At 55.9% G+C, this 22,560-nt stretch overlaps 3 protein-coding genes across 8 annotated transcripts in view; 1 reads left to right on the top strand and 2 right to left on the bottom strand.

Annotated features, from left to right (window-relative positions):
- Nucleotides 1-911, bottom strand: part of PNPLA7 (patatin like phospholipase domain containing 7) — an 83,218-nt gene extending 82,307 nt beyond the window's left edge. Inside the window, exon 1 of one of the 3 annotated variants that reach the window (XM_069579649.1) lies at nt 280-911. The gene's annotated coding sequence lies outside the window, so the exon portion shown is untranslated. The remainder of the gene's footprint in view (nt 1-279) is intronic. The other 2 variants (XM_069579648.1, XM_069579655.1) reach the window with 2 other exon arrangements.
- MRPL41 (mitochondrial ribosomal protein L41) lies at nt 34-734 on the top strand. Its single transcript, XM_069579671.1, has one exon. The coding sequence runs from the start codon at nt 194-196 to the stop codon at nt 599-601; it is 408 nt and encodes a 135-aa protein (XP_069435772.1). The 5' UTR covers nt 34-193; the 3' UTR covers nt 602-734.
- Nucleotides 912-1,891: 980 nt separating the features above from the next.
- On the bottom strand, nt 1,892-22,218 carry DPH7 (diphthamide biosynthesis 7). 4 transcript variants are annotated; one of them, XM_069579666.1, is made up of 9 exons: nt 20,837-22,218; nt 20,038-20,171; nt 19,548-19,635; nt 18,182-18,273; nt 17,638-17,810; nt 13,553-13,622; nt 13,087-13,152; nt 12,743-12,915; nt 1,892-2,385 (listed from the first exon to the last, which is right to left on the bottom strand). In XM_069579666.1, the coding sequence occupies exons 2-9, from the start codon at nt 20,043-20,045 to the stop codon at nt 1,964-1,966; spliced, it is 1,092 nt and encodes a 363-aa protein (XP_069435767.1). In that variant the 5' UTR covers nt 20,046-20,171; nt 20,837-22,218; the 3' UTR covers nt 1,892-1,963. The 4 variants fall into 4 exon arrangements, with proteins under 4 accessions (XP_069435767.1, XP_069435766.1, XP_069435768.1 ...); XM_069579665.1 differs by having other exon boundaries at nt 18,182-18,276; nt 20,837-21,157; XM_069579667.1 differs by lacking the exons at nt 17,638-17,810; nt 18,182-18,273; nt 19,548-19,635; nt 20,038-20,171; nt 20,837-22,218 and adding an exon at nt 14,538-15,266 and having other exon boundaries at nt 13,553-13,919.
- Nucleotides 22,219-22,560: the final 342 nt, after the last annotated feature.

The following is a 22,560-nucleotide window of genomic DNA, read 5'->3' as shown; positions in this document are numbered from 1 at the left end:
CGCCGGTCCCGCCCCCTCCCAGGGCCGAGGCTGCAGATTCGACACGGCGCAGCCAATCGGAGCCGCTCTTCCTGCGGCGCGGGGGCCGGAGGGGCCGGAAGCTGCCGAAGGCGCCGGAAGCGCAGCGCGGCGGGGCCGGAATCCGAGGCGGCTGGAACCGGCAGCGGCGTGGTGGCTGTGCGCAGGCCTCGCCATGGGCCTCCTGAGCGGGGCGGCTCGCGCCCTGGTGCGGGGCGCCGACCGTATGAGCAAGTGGACCAGCAAGCGGGGCCCGCGCACCTTCTACAAGAGCCGCGGTGCCAAGGGCGTCGGCTTCCACGGTCGCGGCGGCAGGTTCGTGCTGGTCAAGGAAATGGTCCCGGAGCTGGTGGTGCCCGAGCTGGCCGGCTTCAAGCTCAAGCCCTACGTGAACTACCGCGCCCCGGAGGGCACGGACGTTCCCCTGACGGCCAAGCAGCTCTTTCTGGAGACGGCGGCGCCGGCTATCGAGAAGGACTTTAGGGCCGGGACTTTCGACCCCGAGCGCCTAGAACGGTACGGCTTTGAGCCCACGCAGGAAGGCAAGCTCTTCCAGCTGTATCCCAAGAACTTCCCGCGCTAGGAGTGGTCGGCGGCCGCGCCGGATGTGCCTGTGACCGAGGACTCGGACCCTCTTCGCCCAGCCTAGTTCCGGGGTGGCGGGTGGAGAGGCGGTTCCCTCGTTTTCGCTTCTATTAAAGACCTTGCCTACCGTATCGTGTTGGTTTGGGCATCTGGCCACTGTGTAAAGGAAGCACGCCACGTGTGAGGTTAAGGCGTAGAGACCTAGGCGACGTTCTCAGGTTCCAGCCAAACCAGAACCCCTACCGCGAGGGGAGTAGGCCAGCACCTGTGGCTCAGCTTGCAGGAGGGAGAGAGTTCACAAGGCAGATGAGCCACGTGACAGCACTAGGTCATTCACCCCGAGCTCACCCCAGGGAACAACCAATGAGCACATTTATGGGTCCCAAAGCAGTTTATTTTGGTCAACCTCCCCGCCTTGGGGCAAACCTAAAGATAAGGCCACACGGGAAGTTGCTGCCAAACTGCTATTTCCCTAATAATCTGTAGCCTCTCTCTCCTCTGTGTTCTGTTTCAGCGCATAATTCCTCAGATCCTAATTCTGTTTAATTGATCCTTAAGTGAAATATCCTAAAACAAACTGGAGGAGGGTTCGACAGTAATACGTTCTAACCTGTGCTGACAGTTCTATCAGGAAATAACAGAAGCTTGTGTTTTCTGACTCAGAACACCTACCTATGCTATCAGTGGGTGCTGCGGAGTTGACAGATTCCACAGTGGCCTGGAGTTCCACATCTGCTCCTCCGGAGAGAGGAGGAATGGCCTGTGGGAGGCAGATCAGTCCCAAGCCCAGGACTTCTGGAGTTAAGCTGTGTCCGGGTTTAACGCCACTGTGAGGAAGCGTGACTAATCCACCACAGGACTTAACATTTCCAGTTTATGCTATGCTAAAGCAATACACCCTTCTTTTTGGTTATTTGCACAGGAGGCTATGCAAGCACTTCTGGTGCCATGATCTTTTTTTAATGTTCATATAAAACTACTAATATAACACAAAAACAAACTACTTTGGTATTATAAAGTAGCTTTAAAATTTTTAGTTAAGGTAAATAGTTGCTTATATAAGTCCTAAGAACTGAAAGTCAAAACACAGGAAACTGACAAGTTTGAGAGCTAGGAACCAAGCCCCTCCACCCCACCCCCTGCTGCCACAGAGACACCATTTTGAAGGGCCCAGCAGATAAGGTTTATCTGAGAGGCTAATAGGTTTTCTATTTACTGAGAAAATTCCACAGATGCAGTGAGCCCCATACAGTGAGATAGTCTGGGGTCACTTCATTCTCAGGAAAGATAAAGATGTACTCTAGGTTTTATTTGTGGAAATTGTCTTTACCATCTCAAACCAAGCAAGGTCTTCCCCAGCTCAGATGTTCTCCCACTTCCAGAGGTGAAGAACATGATCATAGAAAGAGCAAGTGGCCAGAAGGTTGATGTCAAAGTCTGCTGCCTCCAGATCCTGGTCGCAGTCACAGATCTTGACCCCTGGAGTGGGCAGCCGGCCATCCTCGTCCTCTGTCTGCAGAGGAGCCTCTAGCTTGCTCCCATTCTGGTGTGTGGTGCCACCCACTCCATCACTGTCAGCTAGACGCTCCGAAGAGGGTGCTGGTGACGGGTCTGCAGCCTTCAGGATAGGGTCCTGGTTTGCTGTTCTGGCTTCTCGGTCGCTGCCAGGGAAGGACGGCTGGGTCTGTGGCAGATGGCAGAAGTGGAGCCAGGACCAGTCGATTCCATACACCAGCGAGTTGGGCAAGGGGTAGGACAGAGAGACTGCGTCCTGCTCTTCCTCTGGAGTGAGATGGGAGGACACAGGAAACTTAGCCAGTTACTCTCATCACCCACGCCCAACAGACCCTGCCCACCCTCAAAGAGAAACTTCCAAGAACCACCACCGTGTGTCATGCAGAGGACTGCCGAGACACGGGCAGGCAGAGAAGGGCAGGCCATCCTGCAGTGAATGCACTCTGTGCCTGCGAGAGGAGGCAGCCTGCGCCACGGAGGTTCCATCCAGGGTGCCTGAGGACTCAGCGTGAGCCAGACAGAGGGAAGGGGGCGCGTCAGAAGTGAAGGGAGCAGGACCCCGTGGCGCACGCCGCAGGGAAGCCTGGTGTGTGTGAGAAACCGCAAGCGTGGGCGGGGCTGAGCTGTCGCCTGGAACTGGCAACATGTCAGAAGCGTCCCGGCACACAGAGCTCCCTTAGAGAGTCTGGATTTGAACTGGGAAAGGAGTCATTCACTGCCTGAGCAGCTGTCCTTGTGGTGAGTTGCTATGGCAACTCTGAAGATGAAGGGCAAGACTGGAAAATGTCAGGCCTCGTTCTGGACAGAACGTCGCCGAGAAAGGGTGAAAAGGGACCCGTGACCAGGGAGAGAGATGACGAGGGGCCCCCTGGTGGTCTGTGGCGAAGAACCTGCCTGCCAGTGTGGGATAAACTGTTCAGTCCCTGATCTGGAGGACCCCACGTGCCGTGGAGCAGCTAAGCCCGAGCGTTGCAACCACTGAGCCCGCATGCCCTAGAGCTGGTGCACCGCAAAAAGAGAAGCCGCCACAGTGAGAAGGCCCTGCTCTCCGCAACCAGAGAGAGGCCTGCACTGTGGTGAGGGCCTAGCACAGCCAAAAATGGATAAACAGAAATTCTAAAGATATACATGAGGCGGTGCCAGCAAACCTGAGCCAGTCAAGGGTCCAGGCCGAGGCTGAGGCTGGTAAAAGCAGCTGCAGAAGACTGGCCGGTGAGCCGGGGCTGGGAAAACTGTCACCAGCTGGACGGCCCAGGGCCCGGCCACTCGGTCTTCGGTCGCCTGGACACCACAGCGGCGGCCCCGGTGCATGGACCAAAGCGACGGCACTGAGTCGTGATCAGCCTCTGAACCGTGACCAGAGTGAGCGGTGAAGAGGAGAGCCCAAAGCCGGCGTCAGGAAAGAGACCAAGGACACAACCAATGCACCAGAGACCCTCCTCCCCAAGCCAGGGCTCTGCCTGAGCAGAAGGGGCTCCAGAGAGCAGCCCGGTGCTGGGCTCTCCCGGAGCACAGAGAGGCACCTGGCGCCGCCACAGGAGGAGCCCCAAGGAGACCGCCTGCCCCTTGCTGTGAACATCTGGGGGCCTGGGAGGCAGGGTCGCTGGCGCAGTAAAGGCCTACGATACTTTCACACCCAGCAACCACAGGCAGTGGCCACTCGCGGTCCAGGCGGACACAAAGCCTCCTGCCACAGGCAGCTCCACCCGGTAACGCAGCACGCCTGCTGCTCAGGGCACTGCGGCAAGTGCTAAGCAAGCACGCGGGGCAGCAGGCGGCCGGAAGCTTCCGTGAAGGAGAGAGTATGCGCCGTGCTGATCAGAACACACCGAAACAAAGTCAACAATGTGGTCAAAACACACAAGAAGCGTCTCCAGCTGGAAGCTTAAAACCACCTACCTAACCACACTCGGATAGACGGGGAAGCACAAGCTGGAGTCACAGAGTTCTTCATAAAAACGAAAGCACAATCGCCGTGTATCAGAACCTGAAACTACGCTTAAATCAGAGGATAATTCTGACATAAAAATGCTTAATGCAAAGCAAAGCAACGAACGTGAGTGGATTGTAGTCCCAACTCAAAAAAGAACTAAGGAGGCAGGAGAGAAGCAGCAAAGCTAACGGAGCTGGCGAGGCGGGGAACAGCGACGACACGGCGGAAACGGAACGCAAAGTGGCTTCTTAAAAGAGACAGTGCACACACTGCTGACTAGGGCGGACGCCTGTGTGTGTGGCTATACAAAGTGAGACTCGATGCAGCGAATACCTACTAGGGAATTTTGACCCCAGTAGAGACATAACGCATACACAAAGCAACTTTCACAGAAAAAAAACAGAGAAAGTTAACAGAATCATCATTCAAAAATAAATCAGGCCCAGATAGTCATAGGAGAATTTTCACCGCATCTTGAATATAACGATAACCCAAATGACATATAAATTATTCAAGAGACGATGAAAGATTTTTTTTCACATTTTTGTTTTGATTTTCACATGAACGAAACACAGTGCTGATAAATAGCATAAAAGGAAATTTGTGTCATCTTTGAACATTACTGAAAGCCCCAAATAAGGTATGTACCAGAACGCACTACTACACTGGAAAAGATAACCTGTCTTCCAAAGAGGACACACAGATGGTCCAAAGGCACCTGAAAAGATGCTCAACATTGTTAATCATCAGAGAAATGCAAAGAAAAGTCACAATGAGACATAACTTGACACCTGTCGAAATGGCCATCGTCCAAAAGACCACAAATACCAAATGTCAGGGAGACTGGAGAAGAGCGCTCTCCCACACTGTCAGCAGAAACGCACACCGGCACAGACGCCGGAAAGTGGTGCGGAGGCTCCTCAAAAACTGCACACAGGCCTGCCCACCATATGGCCTAGCAACTCCATTCCTAAGAAAGTGAGAGACACTCAAGACACAGGCACCCCAGTGTCCATGTGTGTGGGTGCCCGACTCAGACCCCATGCACTGCAGCCCACCAGGCCGCTCTGTCCACGGAGTTTTCCAGGCAAGCATGCTGGAGTGGGTGGCCATTTCCTCCTCCAGGGGACCTTCCCGACCCAGGGATGGAACCCACGCCTCCTGTGTCCCCTGCACTGGCAGGTAGCTTCTGCCACCTGGGAAGCCCGCGGATGCTCAGACAGAAGGCAGACATTCGCTCAGCCGTGTCCGACTGTTTGCAGCCCCGCACACTGCAGCCCGCCAGGCTCCCCTGTCCATGGGATTTTCCAGGCAAGAATACTGGAGTGGGTTGCCATTCCTTTCTTCAGGAGAATCTTCCCGACCCAGGGACTGAACCTGGATATCCCGCATTCCAGGCAGATTCTTCACCATCTGAGCCACTGAGGAAGCACTCTAATGTTCACAGCAGCATTATTTACAGCTGCAAAGAGTCAGACAAGACTAAGCTGCTAAGCACAGCACAGAGAACGGTGGTTACCAGTGAGGAGAGGGAAGGCGGGAGGGGCAACACAGAGAGAGAGGGTTAAAAGATACAAGCAATGTGCATCCATTGTGTCCAACTTCCCGTGACCCCCTGGACTGAGCCCACCAGGCTCCTCTGTGCAGGCGAATTTTGCAGGCAAGCATACCAGACTGGGCTGCCATTTCCTGCTCCAGGGAACCTTCCCAACCCCGGGACTGAACCCACACACGCCTCTTCCGTCTTCTGCACTGGCAGATTCTTTCCCACTGTGCAATCTGGTAAGCCGAGTCACAGCTAAACTATCACATATAAAACAAATACGCTACCAGGATATACTGTACAGGGGCTTCCCTTGTGGCTCAGAGGATAAAGCATCTGCCTGCAGTGCAGGAGACCCGGGTTCGATCCCTCTTTCCCGCTGTGCAATCTGGTAAACCAAGTCACAACCTAAACTATCACATATAAAACAAATACGCTACCAGGATATACTGTACAGGGGCTCCCCTGGCCCAGCGCTTAGGGCTGCGCTTCCACCGCAGGGCGTGCAGGCTCGAACCCTCATAGGGGAACTAAGCTCCCGCATGACGTGTAACAAAAGCCGCCCCAGAAAAGGATCTCTTCAAAAAACATACATGTGAAATACAGGGCTGGATAAAGTACAAGCTGGAATCTAGATTGCCAAGAGACAGATCAATAACCTCAGACACGCAGATGACACCACCCTTATGGCAGAAAGCAAAGAGGCAGTAAAGAGCCTCTTGATGAAAGTGAAAGCGGAGAGTGAAAAAGCTGACTTAAAACTCAACACTCAAAACACTAAGATCATGGCATCTGGTCCCATCACTTAATGGCAAATAGATGGGGAAACAATGACAGACTATTTTTTGGGCTCCAAAATCACTGCAGTTGGCAAATGCAGCCATGAAATTACAAGATGCTTGCTCCCTGGAAGAAAAGTTATGACAAACCTAGACAGCATATTAAAAGCCAGAGACATTATTTTGCTGACAAAAGTCCATAGAGTCAAAGCTATGGTTTTTCCAGTGGTCATGTATGGATGTGAGAGTTGGACCATAAAGAAAGCTAAGAGCCAAGAATTGATGCTTTTGAACTGTGATGCTGGAGAAGACTCTTGAGAGTCCCTTGGACTGCAAGGAGATCCAACCAGTCCATCCTAAAAGCAATTAGTCCTGAATATTCATTGGAATGACTGATGCTGAAGCTGAAACTCCAGTACTTTGGCCACCTGATGCGAAGAGCTGACTCACTGGAAAAGACCCTAAAGGCGGGGGAGAAGGAGACGACAGAGGATGAGATGGTTGGACAGCATCACTGACTCGATGGACGTGAGCCTGAGTGAACTCCGGGAGTTGGTGATGGATGGAGAGGCCTGGAGGGCTGCCGTCCACGGGGTCGCAGAGTCGGACACGACTGAGCGGCTGTGCTGAACTGTGCAGCCCAGAGAATAAAGCCAAAGTTTCAGAGCAACTGTGAACGGGGCCCAACTCTTAGAGCTGTGGGTCACTGCATTCTCTGCTGCTGCCACTGCCAAGTCGCTCCCATCGTGTCCGCCTCTGTGCGACCCCGTAGACGGCAGCCCACCAGGCTCCCCCGTCCCTGGGATTCTCCAGGCAAGAACACTGGAGTGGGCTGCCATTTCCTCCTCCGATGCATGAAAGTGAAAGGTGAAAGGAAAGTCACTCAGTCGTGTCCGACTCTTAGCGACCCCATGGACTGCAGTCCACCAGGCTCCTCCGTCCACGGGATTTTCCAGGCAAGAGGACTGGAGTGTGGCTATATTATATATCTGAAACATAATATTGTAAGTTAACTATACCTCAATAAAATAAAATTTTTTTAATTAAAAAAAAAAAACTACTTTGACAACTAAAAACGAAACCATAACCAAGCATGATTTATTCCAGGAATATATATTCCATATTAGAAAACCCATAAACAAAATTTACTATATAAATGTATCCAAGGAGAAAAATAATACAGTTCAATAGATAGTATAAAAGCATTTGACAAAAAAAATCAACAATTCCTGATTTTAAAAAATACTCAAGAAAACAGAAATTGATGAATACTAAGGACAGGTGGCTCAGACGTGAAGAGTCCGCATGCGATTAAGAGACCCGGGTCCGATCCCTGGGTGGGGAAGATCCCCTGGAGATGGGAATGGTTACCCTCTCCAGTATTCTTGCCTGGAGAATCCCATGGACAGAGGAGCCTGGCGGGCTACAGACCATGGGGCCGCCAAGAGTCAGACATGACTGAATGACTAACGCTTTCACCTTCTTTCCAAGGACACACTTTAGTCCTTATATATCATCAAACTACATGGGAACTAGCAGGGCCCCTCTTCAAGGTCAGGAATAAGGCAAGATGTCCTCCACTCTTTTTAAAAATTGTATTGGAGACACCAGTAAATGAAGTTAAATGAGAAAATAACTAAAGGCATTCAGTTGGGAAAATAAAGAACAAAACTCTAATCTTTTGCAGATGACACCATGTTTACTTGCAAAACCCAAGGAATCCATAGCAAGACTAATGGAAACGTGTTTATAATTGTCAGAATGTGAACCTACCGACAAAAACCCAACAACTTTCAGATAGACAGCAATTTAGTTAGAAGATACGCTGAAGAGAATGCCCGCCTACAAGAGCAACAAAAACGTTAGATTACTGAGGAATACAGTTAGCAAGAAATGTACGATGTATGCACACAGAAGAAAAGTTAGTTCTCGTGGACGGGTTCAAAACTGGGAAAGGAACACATCAAGGCTGTACACTGTCACCCTGCTTATCTAACTTATATGCAGAGTACATCATGCGAAATGGGGGGCCGCATGAATCCCAGCTGGAATGAAGATTGCTGGGAGAAATATCAACGATCCCAGGTGTGCACATGACACCCCCGTAAAGGCAAGTGAAGACACACTGCAGAGCCTCTGGATGGAGGTGAAAGGGCTGCGTGAAGAAGCTGGCTTAAAACTCGACATTCGAAAGCTAAGACCATGGCATCTGGCGCCGCCGCTGCAAGCAGACGGGGAAGCGGTGGAAGCGGTGAGAGACTTTGCTTTCTTGGACTCCAAAATCAGTGCTGATGGTGACTGTAGCCATGAAATTAAAGGACACTTGCTCCTCGGAAGAAAAGCTACGACAAACCTAAACAGTGTATTAAAAGGAGGAGACATCACTTTGCCAACAAAGGCCCATATAGTCACGGCTGTGGTTTCTCCAGTAGTCAAGCTGGATCATGAAGAAGGCTGAGCATCAAAAGACTGATGCTTTTGAATTGTGGTGCTGGAAGAGACTCTTGAGAGTCCTTTGGACTGCAAGGAGATCAAACCAGTCAATCCTAAAGGAAATCAACCCTAAATGTTCACTGGAAGGACTGAAGCTAAAGCTCCCATACTTTGGCCTCCTGATGCCAAGAGCTGACTCACTGGAAAAGACCCTGATGCTGGGAAGATTGAGGGCGGGAGGGGAAGGGGACGACAGAGGATGAGATGGTTGGATGGCATCACCAACTCAACGAACGAGTTTGAGCAAGCTCCGGGAGATGGTGAAGGACAGAGGAGCCTGGCGTGCTGCAGGCCATGGGGTCACAGAATCAGACACGGCCCAGAGAATGAACAGCTACAAAGATACAAGAGCAGATCTGAACAAACGGGAAGGTGTCCCTTTTCTTGAATAAGATCCCAGATGACAAATAAGTCAGCTGGAAAGTTAATTTGTATTTAACGCAATCCCTATAAAAAACCAATAAACAATTTTTTCTGGGACAAGCTAAGTCAACACTCAAGTTCAAACTTAAGAATAGTCAGGAGGCCCTTGAGAAAGACCTAGAGGGGGCAGGCAGCCCACTCTAACAAACGCCCTGAATGCTTCCGTGGCTGAAGAGCAGGTGTGAACACTGAGACAGCCGGGGGGCAGGAGAGAAGGCGCGAAACGCAGCGTCTGTCCGGGAGGTGCCTGCACACAAGAGCTGGCGTCTCGAGTCACCAGGGCCGGGGGCGGGGGGAGGACGGGCTTTCCAGGAACAGCGTCGGGACAGTTCCACATGTCACACAGTAGGACTCGGGTCAAAGTCCTAATTGTAGAAAGATGACGTCTGACAAATACGAGAAAACAGTGATGAATTCCTTTAGAACCTGGCTGTCTTTTTAACTGAGATTCAAAAACCTAGACTCAATGAAAAAACCTATAAATCTGATTGCACTTTTGAAAAAACCCCAACTTTCGTATGGGAGGAAAAAACACTATACGCAAAATCAAGGTAAGAAACAGAAAAATTATTTCCGACATAAAACAGATTAAGGGCTGATGACACTAATACATGGGCTAATACAGGAACTCTTTAAACCAAGGGAGAAAAAGACCAGGAGTCAGAGAGAAAACAAGCCAAAGAGAGCTCAGAAAAACAGGAACATGAAACCGGCCCTTCAGGCAAGCGAAAATGTATTCAGTTTCACTCCTAATTAGGGACATGCAAACCTCAGCTACTGCGCAAAGTCATTCCACACCCATCAGATGCAAAATTCCAAAGCTGGGACGCACTCTGCGGGCAAGGCTGTGGGGAAGCGGGGTTCTCATCCGTGGCTGGTGAGATGATGAAGTCAGACAGGTATCAGTCTGTGGGCCCTGCAATCCCACACCTAGGCACTGACCCTAAGACACACCTCCAGCAAGCAGAAACACAGACGCAAAGCAACGTATATGAAGCACTCTTTGTAATTATAAGATATTAGAAGTAACCCAAATAACCGACAGAAAACTGGAAGAAACTGGAGTATACCCACTCAGTGGAGTGCTATGTAACTCAAAAAACCCCCAAACTCTGTGAGCCCATAAGGAGCGATTTCCAGGGTGTGCTTTAAAAGCGAAGCAAGCAAACATGAGTCCATGCAGAACATCTTTTCTGTGCCAGAGGAGAAGCATGGATATGTCAACAGACGTGCTAACTTCTGCGAAGAGACACAGAACTGTAACCCCGACCTAACGGACAGGTTGCCTGCAAGAGGCGAGTGGGAGCAGCGTGAGAAGAGGCCGGGCCTCTGCTGCTGCTGCTGTTCAGGACTCTGACCCCCGGACTGCAGCGCCCCGGGCGTCCCTGCCTGTCGCCGCCTCCCGGAGGCTGAGCGTGCCATGGCGTGCGGGGCCTCTGCTCCCCAAGCAGGGACCGAACCTACGCCTCCCGCAGTGGAAGCATGGAGTCTGGACCACCAGGAAGTCCCTAACGGAATTTTCATTTCTAGAACACTTAATGTTTTCACACATCCAAAAGGAAAACCAAGTCAATGAGGATGAATGAAAACATCCTTCAAAAAAAGAAACAAACTGAACCGTGTTTCACACACTGACTGCCACACAGAAAGAGAACAGCTCTAGTCCAAGTGAATCCTGAACACAGCACAGCAGCTGCACCAAGCTAAGGAACAAACAGGACGGCCAGGGCGCCCAGAGCCCTGAGGTGCGTCGGGCTGCTTGTGGCGCCGACAGCTCCGCAGGCTCAGGCACAAGAGCGAGGACCTGCTGGGAGCCAGGGTCGCGCAGAACAGGGGCAGCAGGGAGAGCTGCGCTGCCGGAATGAGCTAGAGGTGTCAGCACGAACTCAGGCTCTGACACACACGTGTGTGCGCACGGAAACCCACACACACAGACACACAGGCGTGAGCATACGTGTACACACAGACGTGGACACGCACGTGTGCGTGCCGGTATGCAGACACGCAAACACGTATGTGTGCGTGCACTCACTACTGAGAAGATCCAGGACTTCCTGGAGGAGCAGCCTGTCCAGGGCGTGGGAGAGGGGGAGCCCAGAGTGGGCCCGCGTGACCGGAAAGGGAGGCACCACCTCAGCCACGTGCCCAAAAGCAACACCGGCAACAAAGGGACAAAGCGGCATCTCCCGGCTGCCGAGCCCCCCACTCGGAGGGCAGAGCGCCACTTCCGGGAGGCCCGACAGCAGCGCGCAAGCTACGGTGCGTTCGCTACAGACTCGCAGCCACGGGCAGGCTGACAGCACACAGCACCCAGGGGGAGGCGTGCGCGCCTCTCCTGGGGTCAGACGACCGAGGCTTTAAAACAAGCGCTATTGGAGACGAACAGCGACGTCCTGTGATGAGAAGAGTCGACACAGCAGGACCACACGCAAGCACGACCGGACACACACAGCTAGCGAGCCCCCACGCCTCTGAAACAAAAGCTCACAGAAGTGAGGGAGGACACAGACACAAACCAGCAAGACCGCTGAAGCAACTGTGGTCCAATTAAAACATGAACAGCACCGCAGACACTGGCTGCCCACTTTCAGACACGAACAAGCAGAGAGCCACCAAGAACAGGCGGTGCCCGCCCCCGACGGGGAGAGCACACGGTCCTCCCCGGACGGACCGCAGACGGGCCACAGTGAGTCCCAGTGACCCCAAAACTCGACTCAGTACCAGAAACTCAGGATGCTCTGAAAAATGTGCAAACTAAACAGCACTCTCCACGGTGACCAGTGGGTCAGAGAGGAAATCACAGAGAAGCTGGAAAACACTGTTTGAGATGAACGAAAATACAACACACCAAACTCATGGGACACAGTGAGCAGTGTTTAGAAGGCAATCTATCACTGTGAGGCCGGCACTAAGAGAGAGAAGAGAGGGCAGAGAACCGCCAGAGCGCCCACAGGACAAAGGGCAGCGACACGGCAGGAGCAGAGCCCAGGGCTCAGACAGGGAAGCCTGGAGGCCACCGCCGGCGGAGACGGTCGGGAGTGCGTGAGGGTGAGGCGGCCACCTGCTCCTACGGAGGAGGGGACACGACCCCGGGCGGGGGGATGGGGGCAAAGGCGGGGTGGGGCTTCAAGAGAAGAAAACGTGAGGGACCCCTGGTGAGAGGAAGGCCAGTCCGCCTGCTGGTTCTGCCTGGAGCAGGAGAAAGAACCGGGGCAGCGGCTGAAGCGTGTCTGGAGTGCAGGCCGCTGAGCCCGAACTGTCCGCAGCAGTGACCAGGCCCCGGTGGGGCTGGGTGTCACTGGTGCAGAGGCACCCAGATAACAGAGCCGGTCAGGCGAGGACCGCAGTTAGAGAGCAGGAGCTGAAGCTGAGACTCTGGAGTCACCCTCATGGCAAGACCGGGTAACCCGGGAACGTGTCAGGACAGAGGAGCCTGGTGGGCAGGCCGCTCACCTGCTGCCGTCTGGTAGTTGATGATCGTAAAGCCGCCGTGCATGCAGGCCGCCAGGAGCAGGTCACGCTGGAACGGGTGCCACTTGAGCCTCCACACCCCGCCCTGCACGGGCACGTCCGCCAGCGGCCGCCGCAGGCTCCGCATGTCCCAGAGGAGAACATGCTCGTCGTAGCTGAAACCCGCAGATCTCAGCCAGCGTGCGGGAAACGGGGGCTCCGCAGGCAGGGCACCCCTCACAGGAGACCCAGACCTGCCCTTCCAGGACAAAGTCCCTCCCTGAGCCCCCAACGCCCACATTCTGGTTCAAAGAGCGGGCTGGTCAGACACCACAGCTGGGACTCACCTTCCTGTGGCCAAGATGTGCTCACGGTGGGGGCTGCTCTGGACGCTGCACACGCCCATGGAGTGTCTGCGGGGGGCGGGGGGCTGAGCAGGCACCCCGCAGCTCCCCAACAGAAGCCCGGGGTGGGGCGGGGGGCTGAGCAGGTGCCCCGCAGCTCCCCAACAGAAGCCCAGGGCTGGGGGCTGAGCAGGTGTCCCGCAGCTCCCCAACAGAAGCCCGGGGCGGGGGGCTGAGCAGGTGCCCCGCAGCTCCCCAACAGAAGCCCGGGGCGGGGGGCTGAGCAGGTGCCCTGAAGCTCCCCAACAGAAGCCCGGGGTGGGATCAGGGGCTGAGCAGGCGTCCTGCAGCTCCCCAACAGAAGCCCGGGGTGGGATGGGGGGCTGAGCAGGCGCCCCGCAGCTCCCCAACAGAAGCCCAGGGCGGGACGGGGATGGGATGGGGCGGGGCTGGCCCCACGAGGACTCACCTGCGGCTGCTGAAGGTGGCAGCGTCGGGCATCCTGGTGTCCCAGCCCTTCAGGAGGCCATCGTCCCCACCTGCACGGAAATGGAAACTGCCCCCGCTGGCCAGGAGGCACGCTGAGGACGGGCACCAGCTGCTTCTCAGGGCACAGTCACGTCTGTGAGGGTGTTTCCACACGGGCACGCGAGCCCCAGAGGCAGCCAGCTGTGCCACCACCGTGCCTTCACCCGAAGGGCAGACAGAGGCACTGGCGCAGAGCGACCAGCCACACAGACTCAGCCCTTCCGGCTCGCGCAGCCAGGAGCCAGCATGGCCGCGACGGAGCGCTCGGAACAGACGCGTCTGCAGGAGGCTCCGAAGAACGCCTGCACCTGGCAACACATTTCCGTGTGTTTTAAAGAGAAAGGTCCCTGGTAACCTCGCAGGAGAAGGGCTTCTTTTGAGGAAACTGAAGCAACAGAAACGAGAGGGGAGTCGGTGCCCTGGTGCACAGCCAGTCTTTGAAGAGAAGCAGCACCGTTGACGGACACAGTGTCCCAAAGGAAGACGGGCAGAGAGGACAAAAAGGAGCAGACCAACCACAGAGCCAACCGCGCTGAATGTGCCACTCGCCCGCCGCCCGCCGCCCACCACCCACCAGCACTTCCCGGGCGCACCACAGACGGGGATGGTGGTGAACGCGACCTGTGTCCTTGGACCAGCAGAAGCCACCATCCCGGTACTGAGCTGCAGGTGAGCCTCAAATACAAGCTGCTGTTCCGTGGCAGGGCCGTAAAGAGAGCTGGCTGTGGTTTCTTTACATGCCGGGCTCCCTTCTCTCACACTCCACGTGCTCCACCAGGAGCTCCTACTGATCGGCCTGCACGCAGCAGTTTCCCACCCTTCCTCCTCTCCACTGCCCCCACCTCACCCCTCACTGCCCCCTAGCCTACACCCTCAGCCCTTGCAGCCTACACTCAACACAGTAGCTAAGGCTGTTGCTCACTCACCAAGTCGTGTCCGACTCCGTGACCCCATGGACTGCAGCATGCCAGCCTCCTCTGTCCTCCACTATCCCCTGGAGTTTGCTCAGACTTATGCCCAGAATCAGTGATGCTGTGTAACCATCTCATCCTCTGCCGCCCCTCCTCCTTTTGCTTTCAGTTTTTCCCAGCATCAGGGTCTTTTCCAATGAGTCAGCTCTTCACATCAGGTACCCAAAGTATTGGAGTTTCAACTTCAACATCAGTCCTTCCAATGAATATTCACGACTGATTTCCTTTAGAATGGACTGGTTGGCTCTCCTTGCAGTCCAAGGGACTCTCAAGAGTCTTCTCCAACACCACAGTTCAAAAGCACCAAATTTTTGGCGCTCAGCCTTCTTCATGGTCCAACTCTCACATCCGTACACGACCACTGGGAAAACCACAGCTTTGACTACACGGACCTTTGTTGGCAAAGTGACAGCTCTGCTTTTCAATACGCTGTCTAGGTTTGTCCCAGCTCTCCTTCCAAGGGGCAGGTGTCTTAAGTCTGCAGCTGCAGCGACTGTCTGCAGCAACTCTGAAGCCCTAGAAAATGAAGTCTGTCACTGCTTCCCCTTTTTTCCCCATCTATTTGCCAGGAAGTGATGGGCCAAGAGGCCATGATCTTTGCTTTTTGAATGCTGAGTTTTATGCCAGCTTTTTTACTCTTCTCTTTCATCTTCATCAACAGCCTCTGTAGTTCCTCTTCATTTTCTCTCATTAGAATGATAAGGATCCTCTTAAATTTTAAAATGTTAAGCCAGAAAACATTCCTCTGTCCAACACCCCGCAACAGCTCCCTTCCACTCTGAGCAAATGCCGGCGCGCTCCCGGGGCCTCAGCCCAGTGCCCTGTCTCTGTGACCCCTCGCCTCCTGCTCCACACTAACTGCTCGAGACACACAAGGCTCCACAGGACAGTCTGTGCCACCCACGGCACCCGATACCCTTGCCTGTCCAACCTCCCTCCTTCCGAAGTGTATTCACCACCAAGCGTGTTACACTTGGCATTCCTTGTCTGTCTCCGCCAAGCGCTGGAAGCTCAGTGAAAGCAGGGACTTTATCTTCCTCACAGGAATCTCCCAAGCCCCTGGGACAGTGCTCGGCACGTGGTTGGTGCTCAACAGACACTTGTTGGATGAATGAATTGATCTCAAATTGTTAAAGCATTGTCTCACTCCACTGTGGCTTGAATTAGCTAAGCCTCAAAGCAGAAGAATCAATCCATGAGCGAGAGCTCAGAAAATCAAGTCCTTACTGTTCTCCCTGAGTCTGTTCAAGGGTGCAACAGGGAAAACTCCAGAAGAGATCCCCTTTCAGGGGAAAATAAGCATTAAACACAAAATCAAAAGTGGTTTCAGGACATCCCTGCCCGTCCAGTGGTTAGGAATCCACCTTGCAATGCAGGGGATGCAGGTTCGATACCTGGTCGGGGAATTAAGAGCCCATGTGCCCTGCGATGCGGCAAAAAATTAGTAAACAGGAAGAGGACAGGGCGCCATGAGGCCAACGGCGAGGGACTGAACACACAGTGTTTCTAAAGACAAGACTTTCAGCTGGGCCCTGCCAGAAAAGTGGGATTAACCCGTGAAAGGCTAAACTAAGATTAGAGGAAACGTAGAAGAGTTGAGGAAAAGAAGACAGAGCAAGGAAAAATCACTCAAAACAGGGCCAGCCAGGAAGGCGCAGACCCAGACACCACTCAAACCCAGAAATCACTCAAAACAGGGCCAGCCAGGAAGGCGCAGACCGACGCAGGCCACTGCTCGGCGCTCTGCCGTGACCACAGCGTGGGACCGTGGTCATGACAAGTAGAAAGAGAGTAAGAGAGATACAGCCAATTCCAAGAAATGCTCAGAAGACAAAACCAAGACACAGACTCTCAGGAGGGGCGAGCAGACAGAGACACCTGATTTGGGTGCCCAGACCCTGTCCCGGAGTGCAGGGCGCGGCAGGGCCACACGGGAACCCAGGCATGGCCGGAGACCGCGGAGGGAAGCGCTGGCGAGCACCCCAGCATGAGCGCAGGGAGCTGGCAAGACAACGCAGCCAGAGCTCAGAAGCAAGGTCTGCTCCCACCAGCGAAGCGCAGTGTCTGTGGAGACACAGTGACAGAGTCAGGAGGGCGACGACGCAGAGCGAGGAGAGGACACGGGTGGGGCCAGGAGCGCGCTGGCGCGGGACGAGCCCGCGGGGCGGAGGGCACGCTAGTGCAGGATGAGCCCGCTGGGCAGAGGGCGGGCTGGCGCGGGACGAGCCCGCGGGGCGGAGGGCACGCTAGTGCAGGATGAGCCCGCTGGGCAGAGGGCGGGCTGGCGCGAGGACGGGCCTGCGGGGCGGAGGGTGCGTGGCCGCAGGGAGAAGCGGCGCTCGGATCGCACAGCCTTGACGCTTGGGAGGGACGCAGGGTACGGCCAGACAGGCCCACGGACCTGCCCCCTGGGCTGGGCAGCACGCTGTTTCTCCGCATGAGGCTCCAGGCCACACCGCTCGCGGTGAGCACGGCACACCACCAGCACCCAGACAGGACACGAGGCCTCGGCTGCTCTCCAGCCTCTGCGGGTTCTGCAGCCCTCAGCTGTCTTCTCTCAGAGCCCCATGCCCTCCGCGGCCACTAGGGTGGAAGGGGCTTCCGCTGCCCACGTCACCACCCCATCCAGATGCGCCACGTACACCACCAGGAAGCCGGCCTTCCCTGCCGCTGGCCTGCCCTGGGAGGGAAGCCATTCCGAAAGGGGACATGCAAGCCTAAGACCCAACACGACCGCTCAGTACTGACCCAGACGATCAGGCAGCAAGCAAGGGTCTCCGACTGGACTTCTGAAGGAGGGCGAGGACCCCTCCCGGGGAACGAGCGTCGGGGGGCTCCCAAGGGGAAGCAGCGCGCCCCAAGAGCCCGCGGTGCCCGGGCAAACCGCGCTTCGCTCTACAAGGACAGCTCTGTGAGCACCAGCTCAGCTTCCGCCCCCAAGTGTGCTCTCCACGAACGGCCGGAGGAATCGCCCGGTGACCCGTGTCTCCTCTGCTCCCTCCCGCCCCTTACCCTCAGCCAGTCTTCAAGGGGGCACTCAGCGGAGGGCACCAACCTGAGTATACGACTTCCGTCTGCCAGTAATTGAAAGCAGCAACCCAGGCCTCAAACTGATGGGCCTGCCACGCGACCACAGCCTGCAGTCCGGGCCCTGCCTCGCTGATCTTCAGGAGGTGAAGCTGCCCTTTGGAGTCGCTGCTAATGATTTTCAAGGGCTGGTCACTGGCCCTGGACACAAGGAACCAATGGAGAATTTGGCTGAAATCGATTCACTGCCCTAAACTCCTCACCTCTTGTGGTTCCCAAGCAGGGACACGTTATGCCCCCAAGACACAGCAGAGAGAGGCTCTCCAGGCCCTGGTATGTGAACAAGCCTCCTAAGAGGCGTGCCTGGGCAGAAACCGAAGCTGCCATGAGCTTGTCAAAATAGACTAGGGTCGGCTTCGCCTGGTGAAAACATGCCCCCTTTCTCTTTCAGGATAAGGGCTGGCCGTGACACTCCCAGGCATGAGAGCCACAGTCACGGCCGGCAAGGTGGCTTTCCTTCTGCCTCTCACACGAAATAGCCAAGACTCAGGCCCACCTCCGCTGGCCCTCACCTCCCAGCTTTCCCAGTGGACCAGTCCAAGGACAAGGCGAGACACTGCTTTTCCAGGGCCAAGCGGGAGCAGGGCTGTAGCGTCCAAGTGTCCTGCTAGAGAGAAGGAAGACGTCAGAGGGGAGCGAGCGGCCCCGGCGCCCCACTCCGGTGAACGAGTCCTCAGGCACCCTGCCGAGCAGAGCCTGGGAACACTGCCAAGCCCGCTCCAGGAGCCCTCACTGCTGAAGGAGGGCCTGCCCACACACGAGAGCTCAGGGGAAGCGGGCCTCTCTGCTGCCCAGGCCCTCCTGGAGACAAGCATGGCGCCCGCGCAGCCTCTTGGAAGCGCTGCCGCTGCGGCTTCCTATCGCCCAGGGCCTCCAGGGACAGGACAAAGGGGACTTTGCCCGGACACAGGCAGCCATGGACACGCCGCTTCTCTGGGCTGGACTCTCTCTGCAGGGCAGCTGTGCTGCCTCCCAGGTCTTCCTACTCCTGCCTGCAACTCTGGTTCTGAGCGCAGCTCTCCTCAGGAACCCCTGCCGTCTTTCCTGAGACAGGGCTGCCGCTCTCGGCATGTCTGGAGCGAGGCCGTCCTCACCAGCGCTCAGCGCTGTGGGCCCGAGGCCAGCTGGGCCCGCCCCAAGGCCCACTCGCAGCGCCTGCATCAGCGCCGCCCCCTCCACTCCCCTCGCCCGTGAGCCAAGACGTGGTCAGGCTCCTTCTTTCACCTGCCCCCGCCCCCAGCACGCGGGCATTCTACAGACGCGTGACATGGGATTGCTGTCAGACGCCCGGGGGACAACACATCACTAAGCTGCTCAGCTGTGTCTGCCGCTTTGTGGCCCCAGAGTACAGTCTGCCAGGTTCCTATCCATGGGATTGTCCAGGCAAGAAAACTGAAGTGGGTTGCCATGCCCTCCTCCAGGAGATCTTCCTGACCCAGGGATCAAACCCACGTCTCCTGAATTGCAGGCGGATTTCTTACCCACCGTGCCATGTTTGGGGAAGCCCAGAGGAACCCTATGCTCTCTTAATTACTGATGATAAACACCACTCCGCCCTAGGAAACACTGCTCTTCCTGCCCAGCACTGCCAGCCCAAGAATGCTGCCCAGGCTTTTTCCTAACAGGGCGTTCGGGCCCCCTGTCAGGTTAAAGGGCCTGCCTGTCACTTCAGCTCCTCTGCTGGCGACACACACGGTGTCTTCCTCTTGGGAGTTAGACGTAGAACCCGTGAACTTAAAACCTGTGAACTGTGTGCTACCTTAGAACATTTCACGATAAAGTTCACCACCGAACAGATCATCCTAGAAAAAGATCGCCTCAGCACAGCCTCCCTCCGTGCTCCTTGGACCCCTCACTAAGCCTGGCCCAGTCACTGACCTCAGATGGCAGCAAGCGGAGGAGCTCTATGGACCCCGAAGCATCCGCCACACCCAAGACGGGATGGCCAGCCACTGGAACGTGACACCTAGGAGAGAATGCACATGCCAGTCAGAACACAGGATGTGCCCGGAGCACAGGGAAACGACAGGCACCCCCGTGACTCACTGTTATAGATTTCAGTTCCCAAACCAGTTTGGAGCCTACAGTTCTGTTCCTACAAGATCCTCCAGTTTATGAAGCAGAAAATCAGCACTGCTTCCCAAACAGACCAACAGTACCTGTACGGCTTGGAAACTGAAAAAAGAAATGAACCCCAAGTTTACAGCAGCCTCCACAGGCAGGAAAAGACAGGACAGGAAATGAACCCCAACTTCACGCAGATGCCTCCCTGTCTTGTCTGATGCCACCAGGCATCAGGCTCCTCTGACTAAACAATCAGGTTTTCATGACAAATTCCAACCAAGGGGGACTGTTACCAAATGCGTACCATTTCATGTCCAGGATCGCAGAAGTGTCTCTTCTTTGGACCTCAACCAGGGGGCAGGGAGACCTGTCCTCATTGCAACTGTACAGGTAGAGACAGCCCAAACGAACTGGAGGCTCGGCCACACCCAGTTCACTCTACAAAAAAATGCACGTGTTCTTTGAATACCTTAACAAACACTGAGGAACCCAGAGGATGGCAAAAGGGACAGGGAAAGAAGAGGTTTGCCAACACTCGGGAACTGATTTTCTGAGCTGGAGAAATGTCTTTTCTCTTGTATGTGATAAACGAGTAGGTGGATTAGGATACAATGCTTCTTCTAAAGGGGCCGACAGAAAGGAGCTGTGGTTAGGATTCCCTTGGGACACAGTTTGCCTGCCTAGGACGGTCCCAGTGCCAGCTTTCACTCTTAAAAATGCTTAGGTTTGGATCCGCGTAAGTGGATGCCTTCAAGGCATTAGGTAGAGCTCCTGTGACATCCCCTTTTCTCTTTGCTCTAGACTTCACCCACAACCTGGGCCACGCCGGCAAACAGACGACATCCCGCTTTCAGGACGCCGTGTCTGACATTCCGGCCACAGGCCAAGGTCGCGTCCACCTCGTGTGGCTCCACACGAGATGTCTCCACTCCAGCCTCACCGCTGCAGAGCAGAGAGATCTCGACGCTTGCGGTCGGCTCTGCCTCTCAGGAGCCTCTCCTCGCCCTTCTCGAGAGGAGCTCGAGTCGGGGACTCGAGCCGCTTGGGAACGGCCACCTGGGGCCGCAGACCGCCCGAGGCCCGAAGCAAGGAGGCCCGCGCACCTGGCACGCCCCGTCGGCGGGCCGGCCCTCCGGCTTCCACAGCTGGTAGGTGCCGCACGCCAGCAAGTGCCTGCAGCCGGCCAGCGGGCACCACTCCACCGAGTCCACGGTGAGCTCCGTGTCCACCGCCTGCAACAGCTGGACTCGGCCGTCGGCTCCCGCGCCCCCGGAGGACGCGGCGGCGGCCGTGGTGGCGGGCAGCGCGCGGCAGCGGCTGAGTAAGGAAGCCACGTTGACAGCGCCGAGCGCGGGCGCTCTGCGACGCGGGCCGCCCAGCCGGGTGGACGGCGCGGCTCCCACTTCCGCCGCCGACGCCGGGCCTCTTCCGGGGAGGGACTTCCTGCCCCACGGACTCGCCCGCGAGGCCGCGCTCCCGCGCCCCCTGCTGGCCGGCAGACTCAACCCGCCCCGCGTGCCCCGCGCGGCGGCGAGGCCGGCCCGGGATCGGGCACCCGAGCGTGCGGCACGGAGTCACCTGAGGGCCGGACTGTGAAAGCGGAGCAGAGTCCATCCAGGGTCTGACCCAAAGAGCCTGGGCACAGGCTGCCCTCCCTCTCCCCGGTCATGTCCACCGCAGGGAGCTACCTGCCTGTGGGCGGTAAGTGCAGCGCATCAGCGGACACAGAATCCTGCCAGGACCGCAGAGAACGGAGACAGGGTGGGCCCAGGGCCCAGCCGCGAGCAGGAAGGTGAACAGAGGGCGTGGAGCAGAGAGTGAGCCCCAGGGGCAGGTGGGGTCCGTGCCCATTAGACACACGGTACAGGGGAGGGCACCCAGCACACTCACTCTCTGACTTGGAAAACTGCGTTATGTGCTGGCACCATTCAACAAAACCTAACTCTACAGCACAAGTCTGGGGAAGGCAAGTGTCACTGTTATGAACTGAATGCTGTTACTGTCCAGCGGCTAAGCTGTGTCTCTGCGACCCCACAGACTGCAGCCCGCCAGGTTTCCCTGTCCTTCACTCTCCCCCAGACTGAATTGTGTCCTCCCCCAAGACATGCTGAAGTCTTATCTGCAACGTCACAGAACGTGACCTTCAGAAACAGGGTCTTCACAGAGGCCATCCAGTTAAGGCCATTAGTGTACCTCTAATCCAGTTTCACTAGCAGCCTTACGAGGAGATGTGGTCTGTTACAGACACCCACAGGAGAAGCCTGGCAGGCATGAAGCCTCTGCAAGGAAAGGGCTGCCTGAGGCCACTGGGAGCTGGAGGAGCCTGGACTCTTCAGAGGGAGCACCACCCTGCCCACACACGGGTGTGCAGGACCCAGACCTTACATTGTTTCAAAGCACCCAGCTTGTGTTCCTGTTACAGCAGCTGCGGGAAATGGGACAAGACTGAAATCCATATGGAGACCTGGGTGGTCAGCCTGTGGTTTCTGAGGTGGTTTCTATGGCTATAAAAGGTCAGCTGTTCAGATGGCAGCTGAAGCAGAGAAGGGCAGGACACAGGAGGGCACCCTGAAGTGGCTGAACCACACACCTTGATCTAATCTGGTGCAGAAGGCAGGCCAGGCAGCCCCCTGCCTCACTCCTAACAGGCAAGAGCCGTCAATGTTGGACCCTCAGTCGCTCTCAGATGTGTGGCTGCCAAGTCAAGAGGTCGGGGCCATCAGAACAGAGCCAGGGGCCAGATATCCAATAAAGGACAGGGGAAGCAAGGGGATACAGCCAGCCTGTGGGTGCCAGGGCACCTTCCTGGGGCGGCTGCTCCAGGGGC

Source organism: Ovis canadensis, chromosome 3, assembly GCF_042477335.2.
Source record: "Ovis canadensis isolate MfBH-ARS-UI-01 breed Bighorn chromosome 3, ARS-UI_OviCan_v2, whole genome shotgun sequence".
Classification (NCBI taxonomy): domain Eukaryota; kingdom Metazoa; phylum Chordata; class Mammalia; order Artiodactyla; family Bovidae; genus Ovis; species Ovis canadensis.
Note: the sequence above shows the minus strand (reverse complement) of the source record. Positions and strands in the feature narration are given on the sequence as shown.